Source organism: Nesoenas mayeri (genome assembly GCF_963082525.1).
Source record: "Nesoenas mayeri genome assembly, chromosome: 1".
Classification (NCBI taxonomy): Eukaryota; Metazoa; Chordata; class Aves; order Columbiformes; family Columbidae; genus Nesoenas; species Nesoenas mayeri.
The window spans coordinates 43,107,698-43,134,582 of record NC_137541.1 but is presented as its reverse complement, the minus strand read 5'-3'; the positions used below and the strand labels follow the sequence as shown (position 1 = coordinate 43,134,582).

The 26,885-nt window shown below is 38.5% G+C and overlaps 1 protein-coding gene across 1 annotated transcript in view; it reads left to right on the top strand.

Moving 5' to 3' along the window:
- Nucleotides 1-8,479: 8,479 nt before the first annotated feature.
- The window catches only part of ANO4 (anoctamin 4), a gene marked incomplete at both ends in the record, with an annotated part of 120,691 nt that continues 102,285 nt past the window's right edge, over nucleotides 8,480-26,885 (top strand). Inside the window, 2 exons of the mRNA XM_080363691.1 lie at nucleotides 8,480-8,549; nucleotides 24,118-24,228. Of these exons, the coding sequence (XP_080219817.1) occupies nucleotides 8,480-8,549; nucleotides 24,118-24,228 (181 nt within the window). The remainder of the gene's footprint in view (nucleotides 8,550-24,117; nucleotides 24,229-26,885) is intronic.

Below are 26,885 nucleotides of genomic sequence, written 5' to 3'. Positions count from 1 at the left end.
AGAAACTGATACGAATCTATAGGGTTCTGTAGGAACCTACATTCATTCTAGTACAAGTCTATTCCATTTGTTTATAGACACAATGAGTCAAAATTGAGAACAACCAATCCACAGAAATTCTAATATTCATGCAATTTTCGTCCTCTGAATCTCTTTTGAGCACTTTCTGAAGAAATTTTTCAACACAATGCTTAGAGTATTTCCATCAGAATTTGCTTCTGGACAGTCCAAATATTTCATCTTGGTTCGACTTCTTGTTTTCATTCTATTTTGTCTTATTATCTTGATGTGCTTTGCTTTCTCGTTTAATTTTTATGTTTTGAATTATTTCTTACTATTTGTATATTACAGTAACATTAATTGATGATTGCTGTTACAGATGGTGTTTCAGTAATTGAAATTATAATTGTTTTTTGGCTTGCTCAGAGACCACTGGTATCCTAAGTGATAATTTGTATTCTATTTGTTATGTTAGATTACATTTTTCAAAGTGTCAAGTCATTACAAAATAAAAAGCCAGGATATTCCAGTCCAGACAAAGTCAGATTTATTTTCTAAACAAAATTTTTGACCGCAGCTCTTGACTTCAGGACAATTATTTTTCCTAACAAAGTGAAAATTTTTTGATAGAGAAACATTCTACTGAATCAGACTCAGTTTTTGATGTTTATCATGTCTGTCAGATTTCAGGAGAAGGTGTTCTTTTTCACTGCCTTTTCCATACTGATGAAAGCAAAAGAACATTTTAAATTTTTTGTTTGTTTGTTTCCAAATTACTTTTCAGAATGCATGTGGTTCTGATACTATTAAAAGTCCAGTTGTAAAAATAGAGTAAATCAAAGTAGATATTAAAACAAACAAAAAGTAATAAAGTTGAAAAAGTAGATCTTAACACCACCAGTGACTGCCAGGCATCATATGATGAAGGAGGGTAATCGAAAAAAAAAAATGCAGTGGCAACTAATACACCTTTATGAAGATTTACTTTGCCGATACAAAAGGACCGTAAAGTGATGTTCTTACTGAAGTGATAGACACGGGACCTAGAAAACAAGTAACTGGAAAAAGATGTGTCATACAAATGAGATAAATAATGCAGTATGGTTTCCTGCAGCCTTTGGTTGACATAGGGACCTTGAGCAGGTGGGTTAGGAGGGAGTTCCTTGATTCACTAGAAAATTGCCTGAAAAGCTGGTGAATGCAACAAGAAGGCAGAGCCCATCTACAAGTATCTTAGGGTAAATGAAATCACAAGGAAGGAACAAAAACAGAAGCATCATTGAGCCACTGTGTACATCCTTGTTGAAGGCACAGCCTAAATATCATGGGTATTTCTGGTGCTACTTCTTGAAATTTTCTTAGTATGCATTTCAGGTCCTCATTTCTTGAAAAAGGAAAGGAACAGGGAAGGAGTGACCAGGGATGATCAGATGTACAGAGAAGCAACAGTATAAACCAGGTCTCCTAAGCTTGGGAACAGAAATAACAGAGAGGGGATATGATAGAGCTCCACAGTATCATGAGTGGAATAGAGACATAAAAGGAAGTGGTTGTTCATGGTCTCTTCCAACATAAAACTTTGGGGATTACATGTTTCAGACAAAGAAAAAGTGCTATTCCTTCACAGCCTGGATATTGAAACTCTGTGGGGTTTTTTAATGAAAAATTATATATGCTAAAAGATACGTGAATTCAGAAGCCAGACAGACAATTTTTTGGATAGAAAATGGAAAAAATGTAACATTTTTTGAACAGTTTCTGAAACTACTGTGGATCTTGAAAATACTGTCATCTCTCCAATATTGGGAGGGTGATGAAGACCATGCAAAGCCTCAGAAAATGGAACACATGTAATCTGTCCAGATGCACAGTGTTATTAAACGACTTTCTCTGCAGCCTGTCCAGTTCCAGGGAAGTTCTGCAACTAGTAGCTTTCCTGTTTGCTCGTTTAAAGGTTTGGAGTTGTGGACTTTTTTTAGCGTCTGATATAGTCAGAATGTTTCAATGTTTTCAAAGCTGTACTTGAAGCATAATCTGGGTTTAGATATGATTTCATGAATCATTTGTCTTACCAATGGCAAGGGACTTGATGCTGTAATAGAGAGGTTATATTTACGCTTCTGAAAAATGATTTAATCTAATGTGGGAATCCTAATGCTGTTGTAATTCCTTTCCCCAAGGTGTAGAGAAAGATAGCCATGCTACTCTGGATTTGTTACCCAAGTAGAGCATAGGGTGAGGCAAAAAAGGCAACTGTCTTTAGACTGTGCTTGCAGGCATGTGTGCAGAGAGCAGCAGGTGAACTTTTCTCTCATGCTCATTCATTTCCACCTAGGATTCAGAGTAAGCAGAACAGTCATCATGGCATCAAGCACAGCTGTCTCTCTGCTGAGTCTCAGATGAAAGTGGTTTTGCATGAGGAACCTTTTATGTTACTCAACATTTCTGAGCTCCCCCTTATCAAAGCTAGCTTCAAAATGAGAAAAAGCTGAAGCTGTCTGCAGATCATTATTAACTTTAATGGGAAATGTGGCAATTTGCACAAGGTGAGGAAAGGGTGCTTACCTTTTTACAGTGGAAAAATCAGCTTTCTCCTTTCCTGGATGTAAAAGTTGAAAGGAACTTGCATTTTGTAGACTGCCTCATATTCTGCTCTCTGCTCATGTTTCCAAAGTGTTTCCTTTCCTGTGCCTTGGTGACTGCAGGCTTTCCAGAGCTGCTTCACTTCTTGTGGCCCTACGTGACACTGCAGCTGAGATTTTCTTCCTCACTTCTTGATCTGTGCTCCCCTGCACTTGCTCTACTTTGAAAAGGGCCTTGAAGAAAGGGTCTACCTCACTCTGCTCCTAAGGCCTCTACATGAGGCTAAAACAGAAGAATCACATAAATAGATGGAGTAATCTGTCTCCAGCATGAGCACTGACACTGATAATATGAAACTGAAAGGACTTACTGCACCTGCCAGCAGCAGTTTGTTATTTCAGAGAAGGTCTACAAAGCAGGTTAGGGGACTTGAGGCTAATTAAGCACTATTGCCTAATGGATGTTTTATAGAGCTTTGTAACTCTTCATTGCATTATTGTTGCTTATTTGTGTTCATATTACCTCTGGCTAGAGAAAGACACATCAGGAAGGAGCCTATAAAAATAGGCTTGTACCTCAAAGTGGTACAGGGTAGAAAAGAAATAGTGCTAACCAAACCTTGACAGTCACTACAGGGGGTTACATCCCCAGGTGAAGAGTTGTCTCAGTCTCAGCACAGTATAATTTGGATACAGTGCTATTCTGACCCCAGTTCTGGTGCTGGAGCCATCTCCACCAGTATCAGCGCCACTCGACTATGCTTGCTGGAGGAGGGAGGTCCGCTGGCTGCAGGGGTTGCTGCCTGCAGAGGTGTGTGGCACTCACCACCTGCTAGCCAGCACTAAGACGTGACCAAAGCAGATGCCTTGGCGGAGTGACTTCAGAGTGGTGCAGGATGTGGTCATCCATCTCTGTAGCATCTGAAGACCCAACAAAACAAAACCACTAATAGCACTGTCACATAAAACTTTGCATGCAGGCATGCTGAAGTATTTCCTACTTTTAGTAATTTCTCCCTCTTTTTTCTTCTTTATGTTTGATTTTATTACTTTCTGACCTGGAAGCACTTCCATACTCCTCTTTTAAAGTTCTCATAAGCAGGTTTTATCTGTAGCATTTTACATTCATTAGTGTTAGAAGCATACTACCACTTTATAAATGACAAATTATGCTTAATGTAAAAGAAATGCTGCTTTGGAAAACTTTATAGTAAAAAGACAAAGCTGGGAGCAATAAAAGTTATCCGGAAGTAGGATATAAGCTGCTCTTCCCTGCTGGCGAACTACACAGCTGAGATGTGTTGGTAGGAAGGGAGTGAAGGTGTTTCACATGAACTTGCAAGCTCAAACAGAGGTATCAGAGGAGAACAAAAGGGCAGCAAAAAGAGCAGCTCCTCAGGGAGATGAGAAGCTTGTATGAGAAAAAGAAAAAAGATGGAAATATAGGTAAGGAAGGGAAAAACATGTGAAGATTTGAAAATACAGAGAAGGAATTTTGCTGCATGCAGGAAAGAAAAACAGTTGAGTGATGTAATACTTGAAGGCTCAAATCCCATCCAGCCTCAAAACACTACACTTCCACTTTCCAATCTTAAATATGTGGCTTGCAGCCAGCCAGGTGCAGGTGACCAAGCCCTGTCCAGAAGCTGGTCCTCCAAAGTGAACAGTCGCTGTGGCTATTGGCCAGTATGTCAGCTTTTCGCTTGCCTCTGCACTGCAGCTCTGGGTTGAAATGGTGCTCATGATCTGTTATACTAAGCCAGAGGGAGAAGCAGGAAAAACTCCTGGGTTTTGTAGCATCTGTACTGCCTGTCAAAGCATGCCAGCGTGCTCATACCCAGGTACTGAGGCTGCCAACCTCACTTAGAAACGACCCTGCTGCAAGGACAGGCGCACTCAGAGGCTATGTAGCCAGACACACACTGGGATTTTGGTGTCTGCAACTATATGGCCAAGCCTGAAGGCAGGAAAAAAACTCCACCAAACATAGTTAATTGAAGACCCAAGAACTTGTCTTTCTTTCTAGATGTCTTGTCTGAATAATGTCATGCTGTAAAAAGTAACTGATTTCAACTTTTAACATCTGGTCTTCAGAGATCTCTGTACTGTTTGCTCACATCGCTGACCCAAAAATCCCAGGATTAATCAGTAGTGTGGGTTATTTGCAGAAAGAATAGCTGGAGTTTACTCTAGAGTCTGCTTAGTGCCAATAGTTCATTAGGTTTTCATCTCCTGTAAGATACATGGGAGCTTCTGCATTCCCAGTAGCTTCTCTACTTCTGATTCCCCTTCCCTTTGTCTCTGCTTTTCTGCGTGTTATCTGGGGATGTATTTTGAACTGCCAATATCTCTTTCAAAAGGACTTTCACCCACATGAAAACAAGATAATACTGCAGCTTACTGCAATATTAGTCTTACGTTTTTGTGGACGTTTACTTAGAGTTTAACAAAAGAAAAGTGCATGGAAAAGCAAGATCTGGTCTCTCTCTGGAAAAATCTGAAATGGTAATTAAATAAGGAAATTTGCATTTTTGTTCTTTGCCTGGTCCCCATGAAAATAATAGAAATTCACTATCCCAGTCAAGACAATGTCTTATGTGAAGAAAATAATTGCAGCGGCAAGGAGAGTGTGGTGAAGAACTCCCAAATATATTGAATATGTTGGTGACACACCTTTGGTGTATGCCATGGTAGTTTTAGAGCACTTCTCGATTGTAAATGTGTCCAAGGAATAATCTGTAAAATTTCTGATAATGCTGGCACATTCTTCTTCTTGTAGTTTGGTGTTACCTTTTTCAAGCACCACTCTTTAGTGGAAGAAACGAAAGGTTACATATAACCAGAATCAAACTGTTGATTGAACATAATTTTGAATGTGATCAATCTGCAAATTTTGCAATCCTTAGGAATAATGATCTGGCTGCAGTGTCCTTTATTTTGATGCCTGAAAATAAGTGCTGCACAAATAATTTAGGAAGCTGCGTCACAGCTGCAGAACAGTTTATAGACTGTTTTCAGAATGCAAAGAAGTAATTTACTTGAACTCCAGAGAAATGTAGCAGTCAGTTTATGTTTGGAACCAGTTCCTAAAATAGATCACTCATTTCATGACCAAATGAAAGCACAGTCTTACTAATTCCCAGCTAGTATGTGCCCATGCCAGATTCATATTTGGCATTGGTGGAATAAGTTACTGACTGCACTGTAAGCTTCAGAGAGATGGTTGTTTTAAATGATGCATCAACCAGTGCTGATGCTAAAAGGAAACACTTGTGTTTGATTTTTTAATATCTTAGGGATAATTGCACAATATTTTGAGCAGCATGATGTTCTAGTGACTGTACAAGAAGTAAAGAGTTCATTCTACAGCTGGGGCCTAGCTCCAGCTCTGGGGTCCTCGTTACAGGAAAGACATGGACCTATTGTTGATGGTCCAGAGGGGGCCACAAAAACTATAAGAGGAATGCAGTACCTCTCCTATGAGGACAGGCTGAGAGAGTTGGGGTTGTTCAGCCTGGAGAGGAGAAGGCTCCAGGGAGACCTTATTGCAGCCCTTCAGTGGTTAAAAGGGGCCTGTAAGAAAGATGAGGACAGACTTTTTATTAGTGTGTGTTACAACAGGACAAGAGGTAACATTTTTAAACTAAAAGAGGGGAGCTTCAGGCTAGACGAGGAAGATTTTTTTACAGTGAGGATGGTGAAATATAGGAACATGTTGCCCAGAGAGGTGGTAGATGCCCCATCCCTGGAGACATTCCAGGCCAGGCTGGACGGAGCTCTGAGCAACCTGATCTAGTTGACGTTCCTGCTCATTGCAGGGGGTTGGGCTAGATGACAATTGAAGCTCCCTTCCAACCCAAACTATTCTAGGATTCTATGCTTCTATGATTTCTCTGATTGAAGCCCCTTGTGGCAAATTACATGGCTAACACAGCCAATGAAATGTGCTGTCCAGGCACATTCATTGTCATTCTGCTCATATGGATTGATACACCGCCTTACCCAAGATGAATCAACTGAACAGGGTGACTGGGATTTGCTGTCTGTGTTAAAAAAGATGTGATTTCAGCAGCCTTTAGAAACAGCCAGCAGTTACATTATCCCTGTGACCAGGAGGTACGTGAGCAGTTGCTGCAGGAGACTCTGTGTCTGTTCACCCTTCCTGCAGGAGATCAGCGGTGGTGAAGTGCAGCAAAGTCAGGTAGCAAGTGTGCAGCTTCCATTCTGAATGTGCAGAGCAGTCTCACAGAAGAGCAATTTGCACAGCCTTTCCTCACACATGCAGCCCCTCTGTTTTCACCATTTGCCTACAGAAGTGGCTGCTCTCTTAGTGGTATGTTATGGATCGAAGTGTGTTAGGACTTCAAAGAGTTCAAAGCTTCTTAGATGACCTGGAGGTTCACATACATTGACTTTCAGTGGAACCGGAAGAATAGATTCATTAAGGCATTCTTGGACATTTCAGTGCAGGACTCCTTTCACAAATTGAGGAGTCTAATCAGTGATGTCTAATGACTTTGAGTGACTGCAACTTACAACGTATTTACACTATTCATTTTTCCAGTTTTTAGGGTCTTCTTTTCCATCTGCTTCTCAGTTTGACCATTTATATTTGATTAAGATTTTTCCTTGGTTGTTTTTGTGTTTACTTTATTTATTTATTTATTTATTCATCCATTTATTTATTTATTTATTTATTTATTTATTTATGTTGTTTGTTTGGTTGGTTGGTTTTTTAGTTGATTGATTGGTTGTGCTGGTTCGGTGGTTTTTTTAAGCAAAGAGTGGCTGTCAACAAAACCAGTAAGAGTCACAACTAAATTAAGCGTAAAACAGTAGCATAGAATTCTCTTTTAGATTTGTTGCTCAAAAGAGATTGTCTGAAGGTTTTCACCAGAGTATGCTGCTAATAATTCAAATAAAGCTGGAGCAATTAAATCAATGTGAACATAATGAAGCCAAAATCAGCATTTTTTTACTCTAAGATAGTATTTCTTTCTGGGACTGTACAATACACACATAGGAAATTTCAACTTTGTTTTTCTGTTTAGAAAATTAAAGCCTGTTTTTCATCACAATTTCTATTTAAAAGTTGACTATGTGAAAAATTTTAGGATGTTTGGTGTGAAAGGCAATTTCCAGTGTTGCAGGTGATGTTTCATAGAACTGGTGAAAATGGAATTATTTTTCAAGCTAAAGGTCATGTCATGGTTGCTTGTGGCCTTACTTTTTTCTGGAAAACAGACCTTTATTTTTTCCTTAAAACCTAATAGCTACCTGAAGTGTAGCATCTTTTCTGTATGATGAGACTTTCTAACACTTGTGTATGCTCGGAAGAAAATAATCCATTATTGCTAAATTCTAGTCCATCAATCAGAAAACCGTGATTTAATAAACACTCTGGTAGTTACCACATTAATGTCATCCTGTGTGAACTCCGTGGAATTTTTTTAAGGAACAGAAGATAATTCCTCCTGCAGGCCTGTAAAGCAGTAAACCATGACTGTATTAATTTAAATATTAACATATGGCTCACTCTGTCTGCAACATAGCTGCAAAAATGTTCACATTTTTAATTTTCATGTTTTTATAGGATTTTATTAGTTTGTTTCGGTTTTGTGGGGTTTTCTGTTTTGTTTTTTGTTTTTTCTTTCAAGAAGAAGGCTGTTATGGATCCATTTTAAACCAGGAAATTTTTGTATTTTAGTTATTCCATGCTGGTCTCATGTATCTAACAGTACTAATTCTTATTCCTGTCAGGTATAAGTTTATCTATTCATGGGGCTGAAAAACGTGTTCAAATCTGTCAGAGGAAAACTGCAGCAAGCTACCCAGTGTCACAGCGACGGCCTGTGGTCGGGCATCCTTCACTCCCACAAGTCAAAAGGTCAATAAAAATGGAAGCCTCATCATCTGGATCTAGTTTTTCGGCAGTCACTGGAGGGAAAACAAAAACCCATCAGCCAGGTAACAGATTTGGCTTGATACCTTTTTCAGTTCCATTTCTTGTGTGATGTGCCACGATGTTGTGAAGCTGGTATTTAAAGCATCAGATCGTGCTTGCATGGAGGACAGTCTATTGTCAGAGCTATCGATTGATGTTTTGTCTACATTGGTATGTTTTTGTCAGTTATAGATTATAGGTAGTAACAATGGTTGGGACAGCCAAAAGTGGGAAATAAAAATGTAAGTTTAATCATTAAAAAACCATACAATGTGTCATGTAGTCATATCAAAAATGTTAATCAGCACTTTGGGCTATTGTTTTTTAATATTGCCTCTTTTATATACATTTAATTTTGATAAGCCCTGAGCTAATGGCAATGCTCTGGAGGCTATAGGCATCCCCTATGGAACTCAGTAATTGACACTAATGTTCATTTTGAACAAAGGCACAATCCAGGGCATAGATCAAAGTCTCGCTGCTAGAATGCAAACAGAAACTCTTGACCTAAAGGAGATTTTAGAACATACGTTAACTGGTTAACAAAATGAAATTTTTTTTAAAGAAAGTCAGAATCTCCTGAGAACCATCAAATTCTAATTGACATCATGAGTTCATTCCTTGTTATGTTAATTGCTAGAGCTATTTTAGAAGTATCTTTTCTTATAGCAGGAAAGTGCATTCGTGCTGGCCATGTTCAGTCATTCTTCCCAGTGAAAATTAAACTCCAAATGTCTTTTCTGAGTAGAGCAAATAAAGGCTGCCCACGAAGTCAGTTTTGTAGCTTCTGTATTGAAGGGTCTCAATAATCTTCCAGCATTGCTGCCCAGGAAAGGGCATGATGCACCCTATCTGCAGCTGCTTGGGGGCTGCGGGGCAGAGTCTATTTGTGTGAGACAGACAGTTCTGCCTGCAAACCCTTAGTGTGATTCCATTACCTTGCAGATCTACTAAATGACTTATTTTTTGTCAAAGTGGAAAATTTAAATTATTTATTGTAGGTTGCTATGCAAGACTATTTCCATGAGTTTCATGCACCCATAGTATTTAGTCACCATAATCTTTGTCAACATAAATTAATTACGAATTTACAGTGACTCATAACCATATGCTTTGTTTATTTCAGTTTCTCTGTTCACTTGTTTGTCCTTCTATTTTTTCAGCTTCTATGTTTTTTCTTTGAAGTACAGAAGTTACTACTACACCAATGTTATGTTGCTAAAGATATAATCATGACTGCAGCATGTTATGAGATAGACAAAAAAACCCCAACATCACAGTTTGTGAAAAAAAGTATCTTGAACATGCACAATAAATATGTTCATTTTGAGCAGCTATACATTCTACATCTGTGTGTTGATAGATATGGCCTGTGCTTCAACACTAAATAACATACAAGAAACATATGCTGGCTTCTGATTGAGAAAAAGACCACTTTTTAGGTAGACCTCAGAGTATTCCTAAAATACAGCTCATTAGTAAGCATCATTTGGATGATGATTCTCTGAGGAATTTAGCTTTCAGTACAATCATATGAGATGAGTTTTGTCTACCATAATCTGTTCTTCAGACAATAACAGCATCTATGGCCTACAGAGATCAGGCTTGGTAGCTTGTTTCAAGGAGGCTTTTGGTATTATGGACTTCAGTTAAGTTAAGAGGAGTTAATAGTACCCAGAGCCTTAAAGGCGGCAGGTTTTTGTAAATACATTGTATGAAAAGAATATCTTCTCTTAACCAATTTACAGTGTCATTGTTCCATCTGGAATGAAATAATGTTTTTATGGTTTGGGTCTGATGTTTCAGTTCTACATAAGAACACTAAATTTGGCTCTGTGTCCAAGTTAAATTGCAACTATTTGAGCTCTATGCAAGTAGAGTATGAAAAAGACTATTCAATCTGAAATTTCCTTTGTCCAGTTAACAAATACTTCAAACACAAGGACAGTGTGGCATAATAGATTGTACAGAAAGATATTCTGAGGACTTAAAATGGCATTTCTAATTCATATCAATCAGAGAAGCTAAAAGCACAGACAAGATCTTTGATAAAACTATTCAGGAGTATATTTTTTCCCTCTAACATTTATGTTTTCTGCATACCCCTTTGTTTCCCTTGGCCACTTTTCTTCTTTCCAGAATGACATCTTTTGTTAATTTCCTGTGAATTCTTTTTAATTGACAGCTGTTTCCTTTGACTGAAGTTAATAGGTAGCTACATGCCAAGGAGGAGGAAATATAAGTATTGTTGAGTTTTACAGCACTCCTTTTCAGCTTGCTTCCCTGCAAGATTTATTTGTAGCTGCTAAGGAGCAGGTGGCTGATGACTTCTACTGTTACTCTGGCTGTTGGAGTGCCTACTGAGCAGTGAGTTGTCTATAGTGTGCCTTAAAAAAAAAAAAAATATATATATATATATATGTACACACACACACATATATACGTGTACATATATATGTATATACACGTATATATGTGTGTGTGTGTACATATATATATAGTCTTGTGCAAGCTTGCAAATAAGTACTGCTCAACCACAAGCAGAACCGCAACTTCTGAGCTCTGATTTTAAGCAGATCAGAAAGTATGAAGTAACTGAAACAAAACACAGAGGAAAATGGATAAATGAGTGGAAGAAAATGGCTATTAATGGTGAAGACTCTTGATATTTCTGCAGGCACAGATGTATGAGGAAAATTCCTGTTAGAAAGGAGAACAGCCAAGACAAGTAGAGCAATCAGATGGTACATTTAGATGCAATAATATTATGGTAAATATGCATTCCTTCCAGAATCATGGAGGGACAGTATTTTCAGTTTTGAGAAACTGCCAGTTATCATCTCCCAGTTATATGAGCAGTTGTGGGATATTTGGGTCAATAGGTTACTGGGCTACTGAAGAACAGGGTTCAAAGCACTTGGGGCAAAACTTTGGCTGGTAGAAACTGTTACAACTCTATTGATGATGGTTTATGTTTGATGTGTTTGTGTTGCACAGAGGAGGCTTATTTTGAAAGCAGTGGTAATCAACATTTAGATTGTCTGTAAGAGCAGCAGAGCCAAGTACTGAAAAAGCCTAGGAGAAATTAAACAGTCATCCCAGTCCATTCCCTCAGTGTCAGGGTTAGGCAGATCTGAGGACCAAAAAAAAATCTTGCCTCACCTCTGACAGTGTTGCACCTTTGCTGTGGGACAAGCAGGGCTTTAGTTTCTGGTTTTCTGCCTGCTTTGCTTGCTCTTAATACTCTTCCAAATCAGGATGATGTTACTTTATCTGTTCCTGTTGGTGAGAAATTCATTTATTTTCAGACTCTGCAGAACTTGTCAAACTAGTCTCTTTAGGTGTCATTAAATTTGCTGGCTGTGGAAAAATTGCCTTAATAAGTCTGAGTAGCAGTAAGATGCATTCTTATTGTGTGAAACTCTAGCAACTTAGGTCTTCTCTTCTTGCAATCCTTGCTAATAGTTGTTACCCATTTTGTAATAAGAGGGAGTCAAAGGTTCTCCAACAAGATTTTTTCCTCTCTGCTTCCTATAAAGGCCTCTGATCAAACCTTAATGTGTTTTGAGGTTTATATGGAAGTGCATATGTAATAATGTAGGTATTAATTTATATCACTAGCACAAATTAGATCTGCAGGCAATCTACACTTCAAACAGGAGGGATTGTTTTTCAAACCATTTCTTTCCAGAATTCAGTAAATATATTAGGTAGAGAGTATTCACTCCAGGAAACACATAAAAGAATTCTAGAAATTTCTGCTTTCAGTAGTTCACTGTTCAAAAAGATCTCCTTCAAAGCCAAAGAACAGTACATTTTGAAATGGAGATTCCTTGCTACCTGAAATAATATAGGCATATCCATGATATTCATGTTCAGTGGCAAGAAAACACCTCCTGAAAAGACTGGTTTCTGGCATTATGGTGAAAGTCTAGTAGGGTCAATGGAATTCAGCGAGAATATGTTTTGGCAGTCTCTTGCCTTTATGACAAATAGTACCTGATAGGTACCTCCTAAAAGTTAAAGGAAGATGTGTTTGCCTTAGGCATGCTTTTCCTGACTTTTAGATACTCTTTTCTTACTGCTCATTGAACTATAGCATTTTTATTGATGTCTACAGTTATTGGGCATGAAAATAAGAAAGAAGAGTTAGTGGTGTTGGCCAACAGAGCAACTGACTTAGGGGGCAAGGAAAAATGCATGGTTCTTGAAACTGTGGCTATCAAAATTAAAGCAAAAAAGGAAAAGTATTTTTAATGAGCTTAGTTGCAACTTAATGAACTTCAAATCAGAAAGGAAGCTAGAATGGAGTCCTTAAAAAAATGATAATTTACTGTGCAAAAGATATCCTCTTCTCATCACAAAATGCATACATGCTTGTCAGCATTCATATTTTGTTGTGAATGGTCTTTAGAATATCTATATTAGTTACATGTGATTTGTTGATTAAATCACATTCTCTTTGCTGTCTGGCGGGACATGTGGCATGTATCTCTCTCAGACTAAAAGAGTAGACTACTGCAAATAATTCTACCAGAAAGCTCTGTCATGTAAATATTTCTTGGCAGCAAACTCATGCATGGTGTGGGAGTGTCTAATGTAAACTCACCTGAAAATTTGAATTTATGCTGACAGTAGTGCTGTTATCTTACTTGCCTAACATTACTAAGGAACAGTCTTTTTCAATATGCCTTCTGCTGGATCTATACAGACCTTCTTCCCATGTGGAATGAAACATGGAAAAAGCAAGCATATTTCCAAATAGTTTAATATTCCCTTCATTAAACTAGTTTTCATATTGAAAAAAAAAAAAAAGTTTGCAAGAAATATCCCTATGCAGAAGGGACATTAATGTCAAAGAAACGAGGGACATTAATGTCAAAGAAACTAGCCTGTATCCTTAACTTTTCTCTTTATCTACAGCCTGTGTTCAATGCAATGCAAGTTCAATGAATGAAACAAAATTTCTTCGCATGTCTATACCTCAAATGTGAGCTGGAAATACCTCCCTGCTGAACACAGAGACAGTGGATTCTCCTGAGTATTGGTGCTCTGCACCCTCTGCAAAGCTTCTAAATAGAATAATAGTTTGCTTCAAGTACAATGAGGACCTTTTGCCACTGGGCTGAGTGACAGGTCCATCACATGGTAATTATGCAGTACTTTGAACTTAAGAGGTGAACTAGTTAGCAGACGATTCAGAGTCTGAAATCATCTATTGTTTTGCTTAGTCATTCAGGCCATGTCATTCATCACTTTACTTTTCTATGGCAAAAGCCACTTCTTTGAAAATCCCTGTTCCTAAACTAAAGTCTCCTAAAATGTTAATTCTCGCAGACTGGAGAACAGTTTTGCGAACAGTTTTGCAAGCAGCATGTTAAAAACAATTAGCTAGAGGATAAAGCACTATTTTTCAATGTTATCTTATTTAATTTAAAAATATTTTATTTAGGCACAAATTGCATCACTCCGTATCAATTTGTACTGTACGTGACACGCATGACTACTGATCCTACCTGGGATCTGTGCATGCCTTCAATAATGGGCTTCAAAATAATATTAATAATTTTAAGTTGTGGCTTTGAGAGTGTTCTACTTCTATGGAGAGTATGTATTTTTAAACTCATCTCTTTTCAGAGATTTATCTTTTTCCTTTCACTCTTTGATCAGTCTCCTGTTTGCTGTTGTAAAATGATCTGACATTCACTCTTGCAATTGGTTATATATGATTTCTTTAAAACCAGTACAGCTCACCCTCAGATTTCAACTCCCATAGCTGTTGTTACTTTACAACAGGTAGTTGCCCCATGAAGGCTTTAAAATGCTGCTCTCAGTGGATGTTCTTGATCCTTCCACCCTCAGAGAGTTTCCTCTCAAAGGGAAACTTGTCCAAAATTGGAACAGGCAGCCAGATGTGGCTTGGCACCAAATAGGGAATATTGCTGATCCTAAGGCAAGATTGAAATGTCCTGTGGCCAGTGTACTATAGTCGTCTTAAAACAATTAAGAAAATTCTTGACCACCCAAGCTTTTGCTGAATAGAAAATATATATACAATTTTGCAATGTTCATGTGAGAAAGTAAGGACTCATTTTATTTATAAAATAGCTTATCATTCAAGAAGCAATGAAAGAGACTTATTATTATGTTCCTGTAATGCTTGACTGAAAAATGTGGCTTTTTCTTAGCTCTATAGTTCTTGTGTAAGTGGGGCTTAGTATTATGTAAGACTCTATTTCTAATGCAAAATATGTTTCATATATTCCAAGGAAAGATTTTTGCAGGTAGACTGTCAAAAGATGGAACAAACTATCTTCTACTTTGGTAGAGATGCTCTTAAGATCAGAAAAAGGATTTGACTGTAACAGGGCTGTATGATATTACTAATTTCCACAAAAGGTTTGTTTCAGTCCCAAAGATAGCAAGATTTCTCCTCTATCACCAAGCCTGCTGCTTCGTTCTGAAATCTCCAAATTAAGCCATACCTTTCTTTAGAATTAAAACCCAACAACAATAAAACCCAGGGTTTACTCCTTAGTTGACTAGATATGATACAAGTGAGTGCGCCCAGGGATCAGAACCCAGCAGAAATTCCAACTAGTGCAATGTATTGTAGTGAGAAAGACGCACAAAATCCCAAAAGAATTGCATAAAACTCAACATCACAGCTTACCGCAGGCAGAAAGGCAGCAGCAAAGCAAAGGTGGCATCATTTTTGATCTGTTCCTTGTTCCAGAAGAGATCTCGCTTTGGGTCGTGTCTCAGGAAAGCAGAGGAGGTCTCTACATGCTGGGTAACTCACAGAGGGACAATATTTGCTGGTCACAGCCTTGGGGTACGTAGTTCTGTACCATGCTACACTTCAGAGGCCAAAAGGAGCATAAAACATATGCATCTGTGAGGTCTTTGTTACTAACAAGATTCAGGGTACTTCAAATAGAAGAAGGGAGATAGCACGGTAGTTTAATACTTTATTTAGGCCTTGCTTTAGGAACACACCTAGCACAGGAAACCAATTTAGCACCTGACAGCATAAAGAAGTAACCTGCACTTTGATGAAACCAAAGGGTTTTTAAAGGTCATCAAAACTAGTTTCAAGGACCTTTGTGATGCTTGAATGCCTGAAAATGATGACCCTTGCCATTCAGATGCTCTCCTACTGCTTGCAAAGGAAACTGCTTAATGACAATTACTGAAAATAATCTCTTTTGGATAGGCATCCTGTGTGAACAGCCCAAAGCTATTCCATGTATTTTAATGGAAAAGTGCTCTATTTCTCCTTAGCAGTTCTTGGTAATTTTAGTAGGTGGCAGGGCTTTACAAGTAAGGCCAACCGCACCATTTTTAGGGACAGGATTCCTGCTGCTTGCAAGGTGCTCTCAAAGACAAAGAAAAAATCTGAGATATAATATTTTTACACAATCAGTATATAAATTAGGTCTCCACACGCCCAGACTCATAGTCTGGAAGCATGTCCTCTGCCTCTGACAAACTCAGGTGAGGTCCACTGCTCTATGCTTAGTTTCTGTACAGAAGGGCATATTTCATGGGATCAGCATGAAAGCTCTTGTCTGAGACTAAATTAAGTAAGGCTTTGCAGTGACAGGGAATTTCTGGGCTTCATGGCCCTGGCCTGGACATTAGGGTTTATGATGATGCTGTAACTGAGGAGCAGACCAGCTCACGAAGAGTGGAAACAAGGCAAGTGAAGAGGGGAAGGGAGGACTGTGGTGGCTACCTATTAGCTCAAAAGTGATGATGAGTATAAAAGGAACAGATTTGTAGAGGAAAGGGGCATTGGTAGCCATGAATCATTATATTCTAGATGAAACCTTCCACTCCAGAAATCTCTATACCTCTGCAAGCTGGAAGGGTCAAACTGGGGACAGGCTGAGAGTGCTTGCCCTGTGATATTCCCTTTGCCTAAGGATCTGCTGTCAGAAATAGGATCCTGTGCTGGATAGACATACGTTCTGCTATCTTGTCCTCAGGATAACCATTTTCACATTTCTATGCCATGTTCGTTCCTCAGCAGTCTCAGGACAGCTGAAGTCCCTAAAATGTTTTAGCTGCTGGTACCTTCTGCAGGAATGGATTACCAGGATGTGTTTAGACCGTGAAGGCAGTGATAGGCTGTGGTATAATATGAATCTGTATAATTGGTTTATTAAAATCCACCTGGAAGAGACATCTGGTACCTTGTAAAAGCTGTCTTGATGTCCCATGTTATAATAAGGTAAATCTTTAGTGCCCTGAAATTATCTACTAGGTCATGCCTCTTATCCCCATGCAGACAGCTTTTCTGTTTGTCTTATCAGTAAACTGCTGACTTGAGAACTGGACAAGCTTTTTGCAATGAACAGTTTATTCAGCAAATATTTTCTTTCTCTCCTCTTTATGAATTGTCTGCTAACAACTCCTGATATTGTTAAAGGTAGATGGTAAATAAGGGATTTATCATTCACAAGTAGTTTGATTTTTTCAAACACAGACAAATGTTTGAACATATGTGATAATGATCTTTGATAGCTGTGTTTTTATGTATATACTCACAGTGTAAGACACAAGAGGTAGGACTAAAAGACAATAATTCCTACTGTCATTTCTATATAAATAAGAGAGAGTAATAGGAAATGGGCTGAATTGTTCTGTCCATTTAGATCTCAGACTTCTTTCTAGATTCTCATTTGCAACATACCACTGTGCAGAAATGTCTCTGCTTAGCTGCACACTGTGGCTTTGTGCCATTTTCAGACTATCTCCTGTGGATTGCTAACCCGGGCATTGTGGCTGCTGAAAAGGACAGCCTTGTTGCTGGTAAGACAGCACACGCTTTGGTGCTCTGTTTCTTTGTATTATCACTGAAATGCTTCTAGGGGGTAGTTCCAAAGGCTCATTGTGCAACACTGTCCCTCTACTGATTGTGTAACGGTCTACAAAAGTGCCACATAGAACCAGGTAATTGGAAATATAAGGTGTAGGAACATGTGACATGCTGTGTTTGGGGCTTCTGTGTGGATATTTGGATCCTTTCAACTCTCAGAACATTGAGGCATCCTTTGAGCATAGATGGGTAGTGAAGAAGAAAGAGATTGTGCCCTTTTGCACAGCAGTCCAATGGTTTTGATGCTTGTCCCTGTGGGAGACCTGGATTATCAGCTCTCCTCACTTGTTGTCCAGTTTGAACTTGCTGCTTATGAGAAGCCTCCCTCTCAATGACAAGAGCAAGGTCTTGGATTTTACTGCCCATGGTTCATTCTGGGCAGTGACAGAGTCAGAAACGCAAGAACTGAAGGCTAGCACACCCCTGTACCCATAGACTGGTGTTCAGGTTCAGGCTGTTTTGGCAGGAGGGGAGGTTTTCAAGGTATGGCTTTGCACCAAGGATTATACATCCATTTTGTCTGTGGAAAAGGCAAACACAGCATGACAGGGACAGAGTAGCACAGAATACAAGACTCCCTACTTCTCTGTGGTTAATTGGCTGAGTTGACTTCTCTGCATCTGATGCCAGCCAGGGTTTAATGGAGGGGAGAATGGACACCATATATCTTCAAAATACCTTAGTCTGCGACAAGTTAGTGTTAGATGTTTAAAAATCCCCCCTCACTACTGCTGTTTCTGGAAGATAAGACAAGAGTTTGTACTAGCATAATTACACATCATGCTTTACAGTGTATTGTAGTACAAACGGAAACTATTTTTAAATTGTCTTTCAAAGATAATTCCAGTGTTGTTATTACTATACCCTTGACATGACCATGCACAGAGACAACTATGGCATAGGTTCTTCATGCTGAACAGAATTATTTGGACTTTGAATTTCTTCTTTTTTTCCTAGCATTCATTGGACTTGCCTATGGAAAATGAAGTAGTTCTGTGTATTTAGTCCAATAACTTTCAAAGCATTGTTAAAACTAACAAGGCATTTTTTTGTTTTCGCACTCGGCTTTTGATTCCCAGACACTAAAATGCAGATACATTATTTGATCCATAATCCATGAGAAAGCCATTAAGAGAAATGGTGTTTTCTGCATAGTGGAAGATTTTATTAGCTATGTTGAATAGTGACAGAATATGTTCTTCTTTAGAGGTAATTGGTGAACCAATTAAGACTATCAAAGGTTATGTCCAAGGCCCTACATATTTATAAGCATACTTGGCAATCTATCAGGTCAGAGATTTTTCAAAGCTCTACAAGTATTTCCATGGAGTACCCAATTTTTTCAGTCTTGGAAGCATATTGTGTATTAATGCTTTTACGATGGAGTGCTTTGACTCAAATCAGAAGCCTTTAAAGGCCTCTCTTTGAACATGTATCATTGCCTATTAGTTATAATTCTTCCAAAACTGTCAGTGTGCTTTGTAGACAGATGTTGGCAAATCTTGTGACCTACACAGGTAAAAGTAAGTACATCAAATTAGGGAAAACTGGGGCCTTTAAGATACTCCCAGTTTGTTCCTACAGGTACATATGTGCAGGTACTGCCACACCACGCAGAAGCTACTGGAGATGTGGCAGACAGCTGGTTTTACTCTGATATGATGCACTATCTGAAGTATACAGATATTTCAAAAAGTTCTCCAAAACAGAGAATTAAACATATGACTTTACCTGTCCTCCTCCCCATTGTCATCTTGGAAAGGAACTCAAGACTGGAAACAAGCATCAAAATGAAAGAAAAAGAGACTCATCATACCCCACTCCTTGTATTAATAGATGTCTGTTGAAGCTGTAAGGTGGAGGGAGCTTAGTGCTTCTAGTAAGGAACAAGGACAGAAGGGAAGCTTCTGGGTAAAGGTTTTGTTCCAGAAAGGAGTCAAGTGCTGGGCTAGTGGGCCAAATTGTTGCAGGTTGAAAACAGAGCCTTTTTCTTCTATGCAGAGAAGGAGCAGCTCAAGACAGGACATAGGAGGTTTTTCTGCACCATGTCCTGAGAAGATATTTGTGAAAGAAGACATGCAGCCTTTACCCTGACTGAAGTGAGGTATTTGATGGTAAATTATGCAGGTGTGAGGGAACTGCCCTCTTGAATGGTTGTATCTGCAGCCACATTGCTGGAGTGCGGTGGCTCAGCTGGAATTGAGGCCTGAGTGAGTTAGTGGAGTTCATGTGGGGAGCAAGGACTGGAGGAGAAAAGGTGGACATGACTTACTAGTGTTACTTCCCTGTGCAGAAGTGGCTTGCACATAATCAGTGTTAACCTGACCTCCCAAAAGACCTTCTGACATTTCCAAACATTCTTGTTCTCAAATCCTTGTGGGGAGGGGAAAAATAGATCTCAAAAAGTGCTGATATTGCATTTTTTTCATATCTGTTCAATAGGAAAACAAACACAGAAAGATAGTTATCCTTCATGATGCAAAGCTCATTTCTTCGTGGACTCATCCTAGACTTTCAGGAACTGTCTTAATTGTATATAGGGAGGACAAACCCTTCCACCTGGACAAAAGAGTTGTAAGGAAACTGAAATGTGCTCTCCTTTTTGCCTTTTTTTTTTTTTTTTTCCATTGAGGAAGGCAATAGTGTTTTATATTGAATATGAAACAGACCAGGATGAAATCAAATGATGCTGCTGATTTTAAATTTTGGACTTTCAGAATTACAGACTCCTAAATAATAATTGATTATATCTTCAAATTTTGGTTATTGTATTTAAAACAGACTTAATTCTAGCTTCAATTATATTTCTTTATTCTTCTGTTTCTTCTCTTTATTTGTTATGTGATGTTTTTTCTAATCCACAGTACTTTTCCAGTGTCAGACTCTATTGTACAGGATAGTTTTAAGAGCAGCAAGAAGAAACTGAATAATTTTAATATGTGAAAATATATCTAATATAATCACTACAGTACGACTGATACACGGAGTGACACTGGCATCCAGTTTATGCTGCAAGAGAGAAAAATGCTTAGGCAGAAAGAATATTGCAATACTTTGCTGGTTGGTGAGGAACAAAACAGAGTGTAATACAGGATTTGTGGAAAGCAATTTGAGTTTCTGACCAATGTAGCAAAAACAGCTCTCAAAGGCTTGCTATGAGACATGCCAGCCTTCCACCTAATGATACATAATCAGCTATCTCTGAGCCACTGTTTTCATGCCAGCTTTATCTTGCTAGGAAGACATGTATATTAATATACATTTGCATACATTCTGTGACTCAGACAACAGCGTCCTTTTTTCTGATGCAATAATTGAACCAATATATTTTTCATGCATTAAAGTGCATTGTCCAGTACAGTAATTGGATGGATACAGTAATTGGAAGACCCACTGTGGAGTAAATTTTTTTTTTTATTCCTGACACAGAAAATATAACACCAGAATTAAGATCAGTAAAGCTATTGGTTTCACATGTGTATAGTTCTGACTAATATGTGTGGATAATGCTTTAAACAATTTCCATTTGAAACTGTGCTTTTCTGTAGATGACCTGCCTAGCACTCACAGTGAGAAGCCAGTAGAAAACATACCTGTGCAAGGGTGATCCTTAGCTGCATGTTGACCTGGGCTTGCCTTTAGTGAAAAGGGCACCATGCTCAGCAGCTTTCTTTCAAAGAAAGAAAAAATCTCTGACTGATCTGTTAATAAAATCACATTAAATTTTCTAATATTTATTTCACTTTAATTTGTGTTTGTTTATTTTTCATGTTTCTATGGACAAAGCGTCTTTCCCTCCCAACCTCCCAGGCAACACTGCTTACTCAGTGGGACCTGTCACTAATAAAGCATAAATCAGCAGCCACTGAAGTAAGAAGGAAATGCTAAAGCCAAGCTAGTGTTCCCTCAATAGTAACTGTGACACCAGACGCTATCTTGCTTGTTTTTGTTTTGTTTTTTTTTTATTTGACATCTGTGGTGAGATGCAGAAAATAAATCTCTTTTGGGTGTGGGAGAGAACACTGTGGCCTTTTCCAAAGAGCTGCTGGGCTAAAACCTCTGACCACAAACAAATCAGCAATCATTAAGTTGGCCAGTCCATGACCCATCACGTAAGGGTTTTTTTCTCTCAGCTAAATAATGCAACACTCCTCTTGCAAAGTGAGTGCTGATGGGGGAGGGAGAAGGTAGAAGTAAACGTGCTCTGATTCGAGTCTGTTTATTGACAGTGTGAAGATTATAGGACAAGAAAATCTTCCTGTAATGACTTATTTAGAAGTTATTCTGCCAGCAGATGCGTTTCTTTTTTCTCCTCATGTTGGTGAAGACAAGTTTGTGATTAGTCGTGTATTAAATCACAAATGAGTGATCGAAGATCATGCCTACAATTTTGAGTGAAATCAGACTGGATGATGTTGTTGGCCTGGTACTCATACAGAGAGGCAACATATTAAGGTTACTGTATATCAGAGAGGCATGTGGGACTGTGGTTTGTGTGGATTGCTGGAAGCTTCCCATACTGCAAATGGGTCAAATACCAGAGAGAATATTTGAATGTAACAAAATGTGTCTTGGCTTCCTAGAACAGCAATCAGGCTTAGGCTGGACGTGTTCTGACAACTTTCTGGGCGGTATTTTACATTAATCAGAAAGTAATTTTGAAATTGGGTACGTACATTCTGCAACAGCTTCATTTTATGAATAGGCCTGTGGTTAGATATTCCATCTTCTGCTGTCAGCACTTCAGAACCACCATTACTGGCTGGCTGTGACCTCCTCTCTCCCTGGCCCAATTAGTATAGGTCTGTTGGAAGTGCTGCAGGGATCCTGCTACCTTTGAGTGTCCTGAGGAGCAGATATTTGGGTGTAACATGTATGGAAGGCTTTAGGGAGGAGGGGGTATTTTATACTTGTCAGTATTGTCATTATTTTTCTCTAGCTAGGTTTGAAATGGAGAAGACAGGCTGGTGGATTTGAGGATGCAAATATGTAATTCAATATGTTAATAGTGGTATCTGAGTATTTAATACGAAACTGAACACCACTTGCAAAGTTCCTTAACTGAATTGCTGTCCGTTATTTACTTCCCTACCTCTGTCCTATTGTTTATGTGTCTTTTCTAGCACCTGCAGTATTTTTCCTTTGTCTCCAGAATTCTCTTCTGGGGCAAATCCTTGTCTCCCACCCCTGAGGCCATCTGCAGATTTCCCTAGGCTGCTATTATATGAATAGTCAGCTGTCTCACTTAAGAAATTCTCTTTGTTCTACATCATTAAATGCTGACTCCTGCTGCTGCTCTGACAGATCACTTTACAGGAATCTATAAGGGGAACTGTCTCTGATGTTAACAATGTGTCTTTGCTGTGGAACAAAAGAATATGCCGGAGCAAGCATGAGATGGTTTGAATTTATAGTATTTTAACACTAGGAAATAAAAAAGCCTGAAGCTGGTGTATGTATAGTCATTTTGAGATCTACATTGCTGAAAAATGAAGAAAAGTCTTTCAAGAAGGGTTGAGTAATTTTGTGCCTATGAATATAATTTGCGTCTCTCATCAAGGTGATGGTGAGACATGTGGTAAGAGGAGCAGGAAGGTACAACGGGCTAGGAGGGAATTTAAAACCAGATCAGCTTGTTATAGGCAGACTGCAGAAGAAAGGAAAACGTTTCCATCAAAAGCATGAGTGATTGCCTCTAATGAAGGCATACTCATGGGCTAAACGACCTGCAGTTTTCTTCTTCCACCATGGCCTTTTGCTCTGAAGTTCTTTCTCAGATATCTCCCTGACCACTGTAGCTCTCTGCCAATTCTGTGTATAAGTTACCTAAGAGCATCACTTCCAACAGATGCCTTTGTGAAAGGTCAGGTTTTGCTACCACTCTTTAAAAAAAGCGGCCACATTCCCAGTAGCTCCTTCCTCGTCTCTGGCTGTACCAGAGAACCCTGTTGCCAGCAGTTCAAGGCCTTTCGCCCAGGCCCTTTTCCTGTCTACTCTTGATGTGCAGCTACCTCACTTTACATGGAAAGAGTGTGTTTTCAAAACATCCTTTTTTCTTTACTCATGTTGAAACAACACTGAAATGGGCAAATCTTGTGCTTATTAACATATGCAAATAGGTTTGAAGCCGTGACCCTCTAGCTTATGTATTTGTTCTGCAGTACTTCAAACAAGCAACAATTACATTAGCAGTGTGACCCCCTTCGAAATGGACTGCAGCCCTGGAGTGCTTCCTATAACATGACATGCCATCAGTGTGAGAACATGTGGTGTCCTGTGGCTGAAACATGCTGTCCATGCTCTTTTTGTCCTAATGGTTGTTTTCTGTCCATTGTGTGTTGGTGTGTTTTATTTTAGCCTGGTTGTTCCTGTAGTTCTGTGTTGTTTGTCACATTTCAGAGTTAGTTTTGTAGATGGTATAGTAAGGGGACACTTAAGGCATAGTGGCAACTGCTCACCTGAAAAGGGTCTTGCCAGTGGTGTCTCTTCATCATTGTTGATAGCAGACAATGTTGCTGTTTCATTGTATTTAGCTCTAAATCAGTCCATGTTACATGTAAGCTGCTTAGTTTAAAGAAAAATTGGTTCTGCTAGGGGAAAATAATGAGTAGCTTTATTCAATGTGTATGTTCCCTAACCTGAAAGCCCCTTCACTGGATTTTCTACTGCACTGTCACGAACCCCATCAATCTCTTCAATTTCTTCAGAAGGAAGAGAGGATTTGCAGGTTAACCAGCTGGAAACGCAAACGTGGATAAAACCAGACATACAGAAGACAGATGTGGACTTTTCTGAAATTCTTAATGCAATACAAGAAAGTAAGTTACTCCATGGATGCAAAATTGAGTTTATAGTAGAAGAATCAATTGAGATGCATTGAAATTATAACTGAAGGGTCATACAAAGTGACAATCTGAATGATAAGTGAGTATGCATTACTAAGATCTGTGAGAAAGTTCCATGGGTTATTGAGGGCCACTAAGAAATCCTTTACTATCAGAGAAATCATAGTAAGATTTGGATTATTATGTGCCTAAGGATTCCAGTGGTACATCTTTCCTATGCAGAAGTAATCAGAAATATTAAGATTCCTGTTGCTTTAATCCATTCTTTCCACTCTTGAATGGCTGTGTGAACTAATAATGTCATGAAAATGCTGCAGTCTGTGATCTAAGACTAGGTTTGAAGTTCTGGCTGTTCCAAAGTATTGGGATATATTCACATTCTTGCAGCTGGTAATTTTTGGAATGAGGAGCAATGGGCTTGTCACAAGAACTGAAGGCCTGCATATTGTAGTTACTGTATGAAACCATCTCTCTTTACATTTAATACGCTGTGGACTAAGAATTTATTGGTCCATTCTGCAACTGCAGAATGATTTCGATTTGTGCTAGAAGAAATACTGGTCTTGTTAACAACAGCAGAAGACGCATCACCACCCCCAAAACTGACACAACTCTGGAATTGCAAAGAATCTGGAATTTCAGTGGGAATTTAGTATAATAGGTTAAGAACTCCTATACAGGCCAGGAAACAAAATGCATGGCATAATGACATTGCTAGCTGGCTTTTGGTTTCCCTCTTTTTCAGTTTTATTTTAAACTAAGTGATTTGTGTAGCAATTTTCTAAAGTGAGAAATAGCAACTTAAATTATTGAATGCTAAAGCATGTGTAAAACCCTGCACTACTCCTGATTTTTGCAGTGTGAAAAAGGAACCATACAGTGATAGGGTCCAGTCATATGGTGGTGTTATTAGTTTGGGGGTGGGAGACTTTCAGTTTAGTATAATGATGGTGGTAATAATTTGAAAATGAATCACCTGATTATTTAAGCTGTAGGTTTAGGATTAACTCTGTGGTTTGTGATATCTTAAAAAGCTTTTCCTGTCAGGAAACCTTAATATGAGATCTTTCTTACTCCCCTCTTCTCCTCACCCACACAGCCCAGATATAGGGCTGAGGGTTTTATAGAGACTGAAAAGACACTACAGTCCTTCAGAGGCTGAATAAATGAGATAGATAATCAAAGATTATCAATTCAAGTTCAGCAGAGACCATATTTGAATAGGAGAAAGAGTTATCTTCTCCATTTCAAGTACATGGCTGAGGAGAATAAAAATGGATTATTTGTTTACAACGTTTAGGCTTCAAGATTAGATTTATTAACAGTATTTGTCCAAAGAAACTTCTTTTAAATATGGCTGTATCTCAAATTCTCTTGATACTGTGTCATACTTCAATATCATGATCTCTGATTATATTCTTGGGCTAAATAACCCCAGATTTTCATTCAACATGGCACAGGTTTCCTTATAACATCAAATGGTAAACTTCCAGATAAAAACTATAGTTTCTTCTGGAAGTAAGTCATTTTTCTGTGGCCATAAAGAGGGCATTCATCTGTCTCGAACACAGGGGTTTGCAATGAAGGTGTCAATATTTGAATTCATTGTCTAAGTTCCCTTTGCAGTCAACATAATGTAAGGACCATGTCTAGGGCCCAGTTTTTCTCATTTTAAAATAGGTGTTTAATATACATCAGATGACCTGCAACTTGGAAGTGGCCATTTGCCTCATTTGCCTCTGTTGCCTGCAGATGTAATTTAGGGAGATAAGCTAACTCAAATTACTACCAAAACTTAGACATAAACATATGCACTGTGGATGTGTGAAGGTAGGTGAATCCTACTCTAAATAACGCAAATATTTGCAAGTGATTAACAGATATAAACAAAATATCCCAAATTGTTTTAGCAACTGTAATGTAATTTCAAAATTAAATAATATTAAACAAAGTCTTTTAAGAATTAACATTTTGATTTATGGATTATCTTAGAGTCATTTGAGGAGGATGCAGATTTAATAGCCATGGAGACGGTGTTTTTTCTTTATCCAGACCAGACACAGTTGCCGTTGGGAAGTTAACCTCTATGTCCTTCAGCTAAAATCTCTTCTGAAAGGACAAAGGGATTGCTGTGACTGTACAACCCAGTTTGCAAAGGCTTGTAACATGTCCAGGAGAGGGTCTTGTCACCTGCAGTCTGTTGTGAATATCAAATAATTAGCATAAACATGCCTAAATATTCTTTCTAGGGTGGTTGCTCTGAATAATCATTGTTTCTTTTATTCTCAGTCATTGTTAGCATTGAATGAAAATTTTAAAACCCTAATGATGCTTTAAAGACTGCATATTTTTTCTTGCTAACATGAGTTTCCTGACCATTTCCTTTTTCGGGAGCTGCCTCGTGCAACTTGTGCTAGCTAGTGTATCTTTCTGTTGGGTAGACTGCTAAGAATGATCATTCAATAACCGAGATTTTATTCAATTTTTAAAATATAGTAACTTCAAAGAAAAATTTTGCTATAAAGCTTCTTTTTTTTTTTTTTCTTTTACCCTACTGACGCTCTTAGACTGCGATGGAAGATAAATAAAGACTTATCATCTCATGACTTGCTTTTATGTGAATATACTAC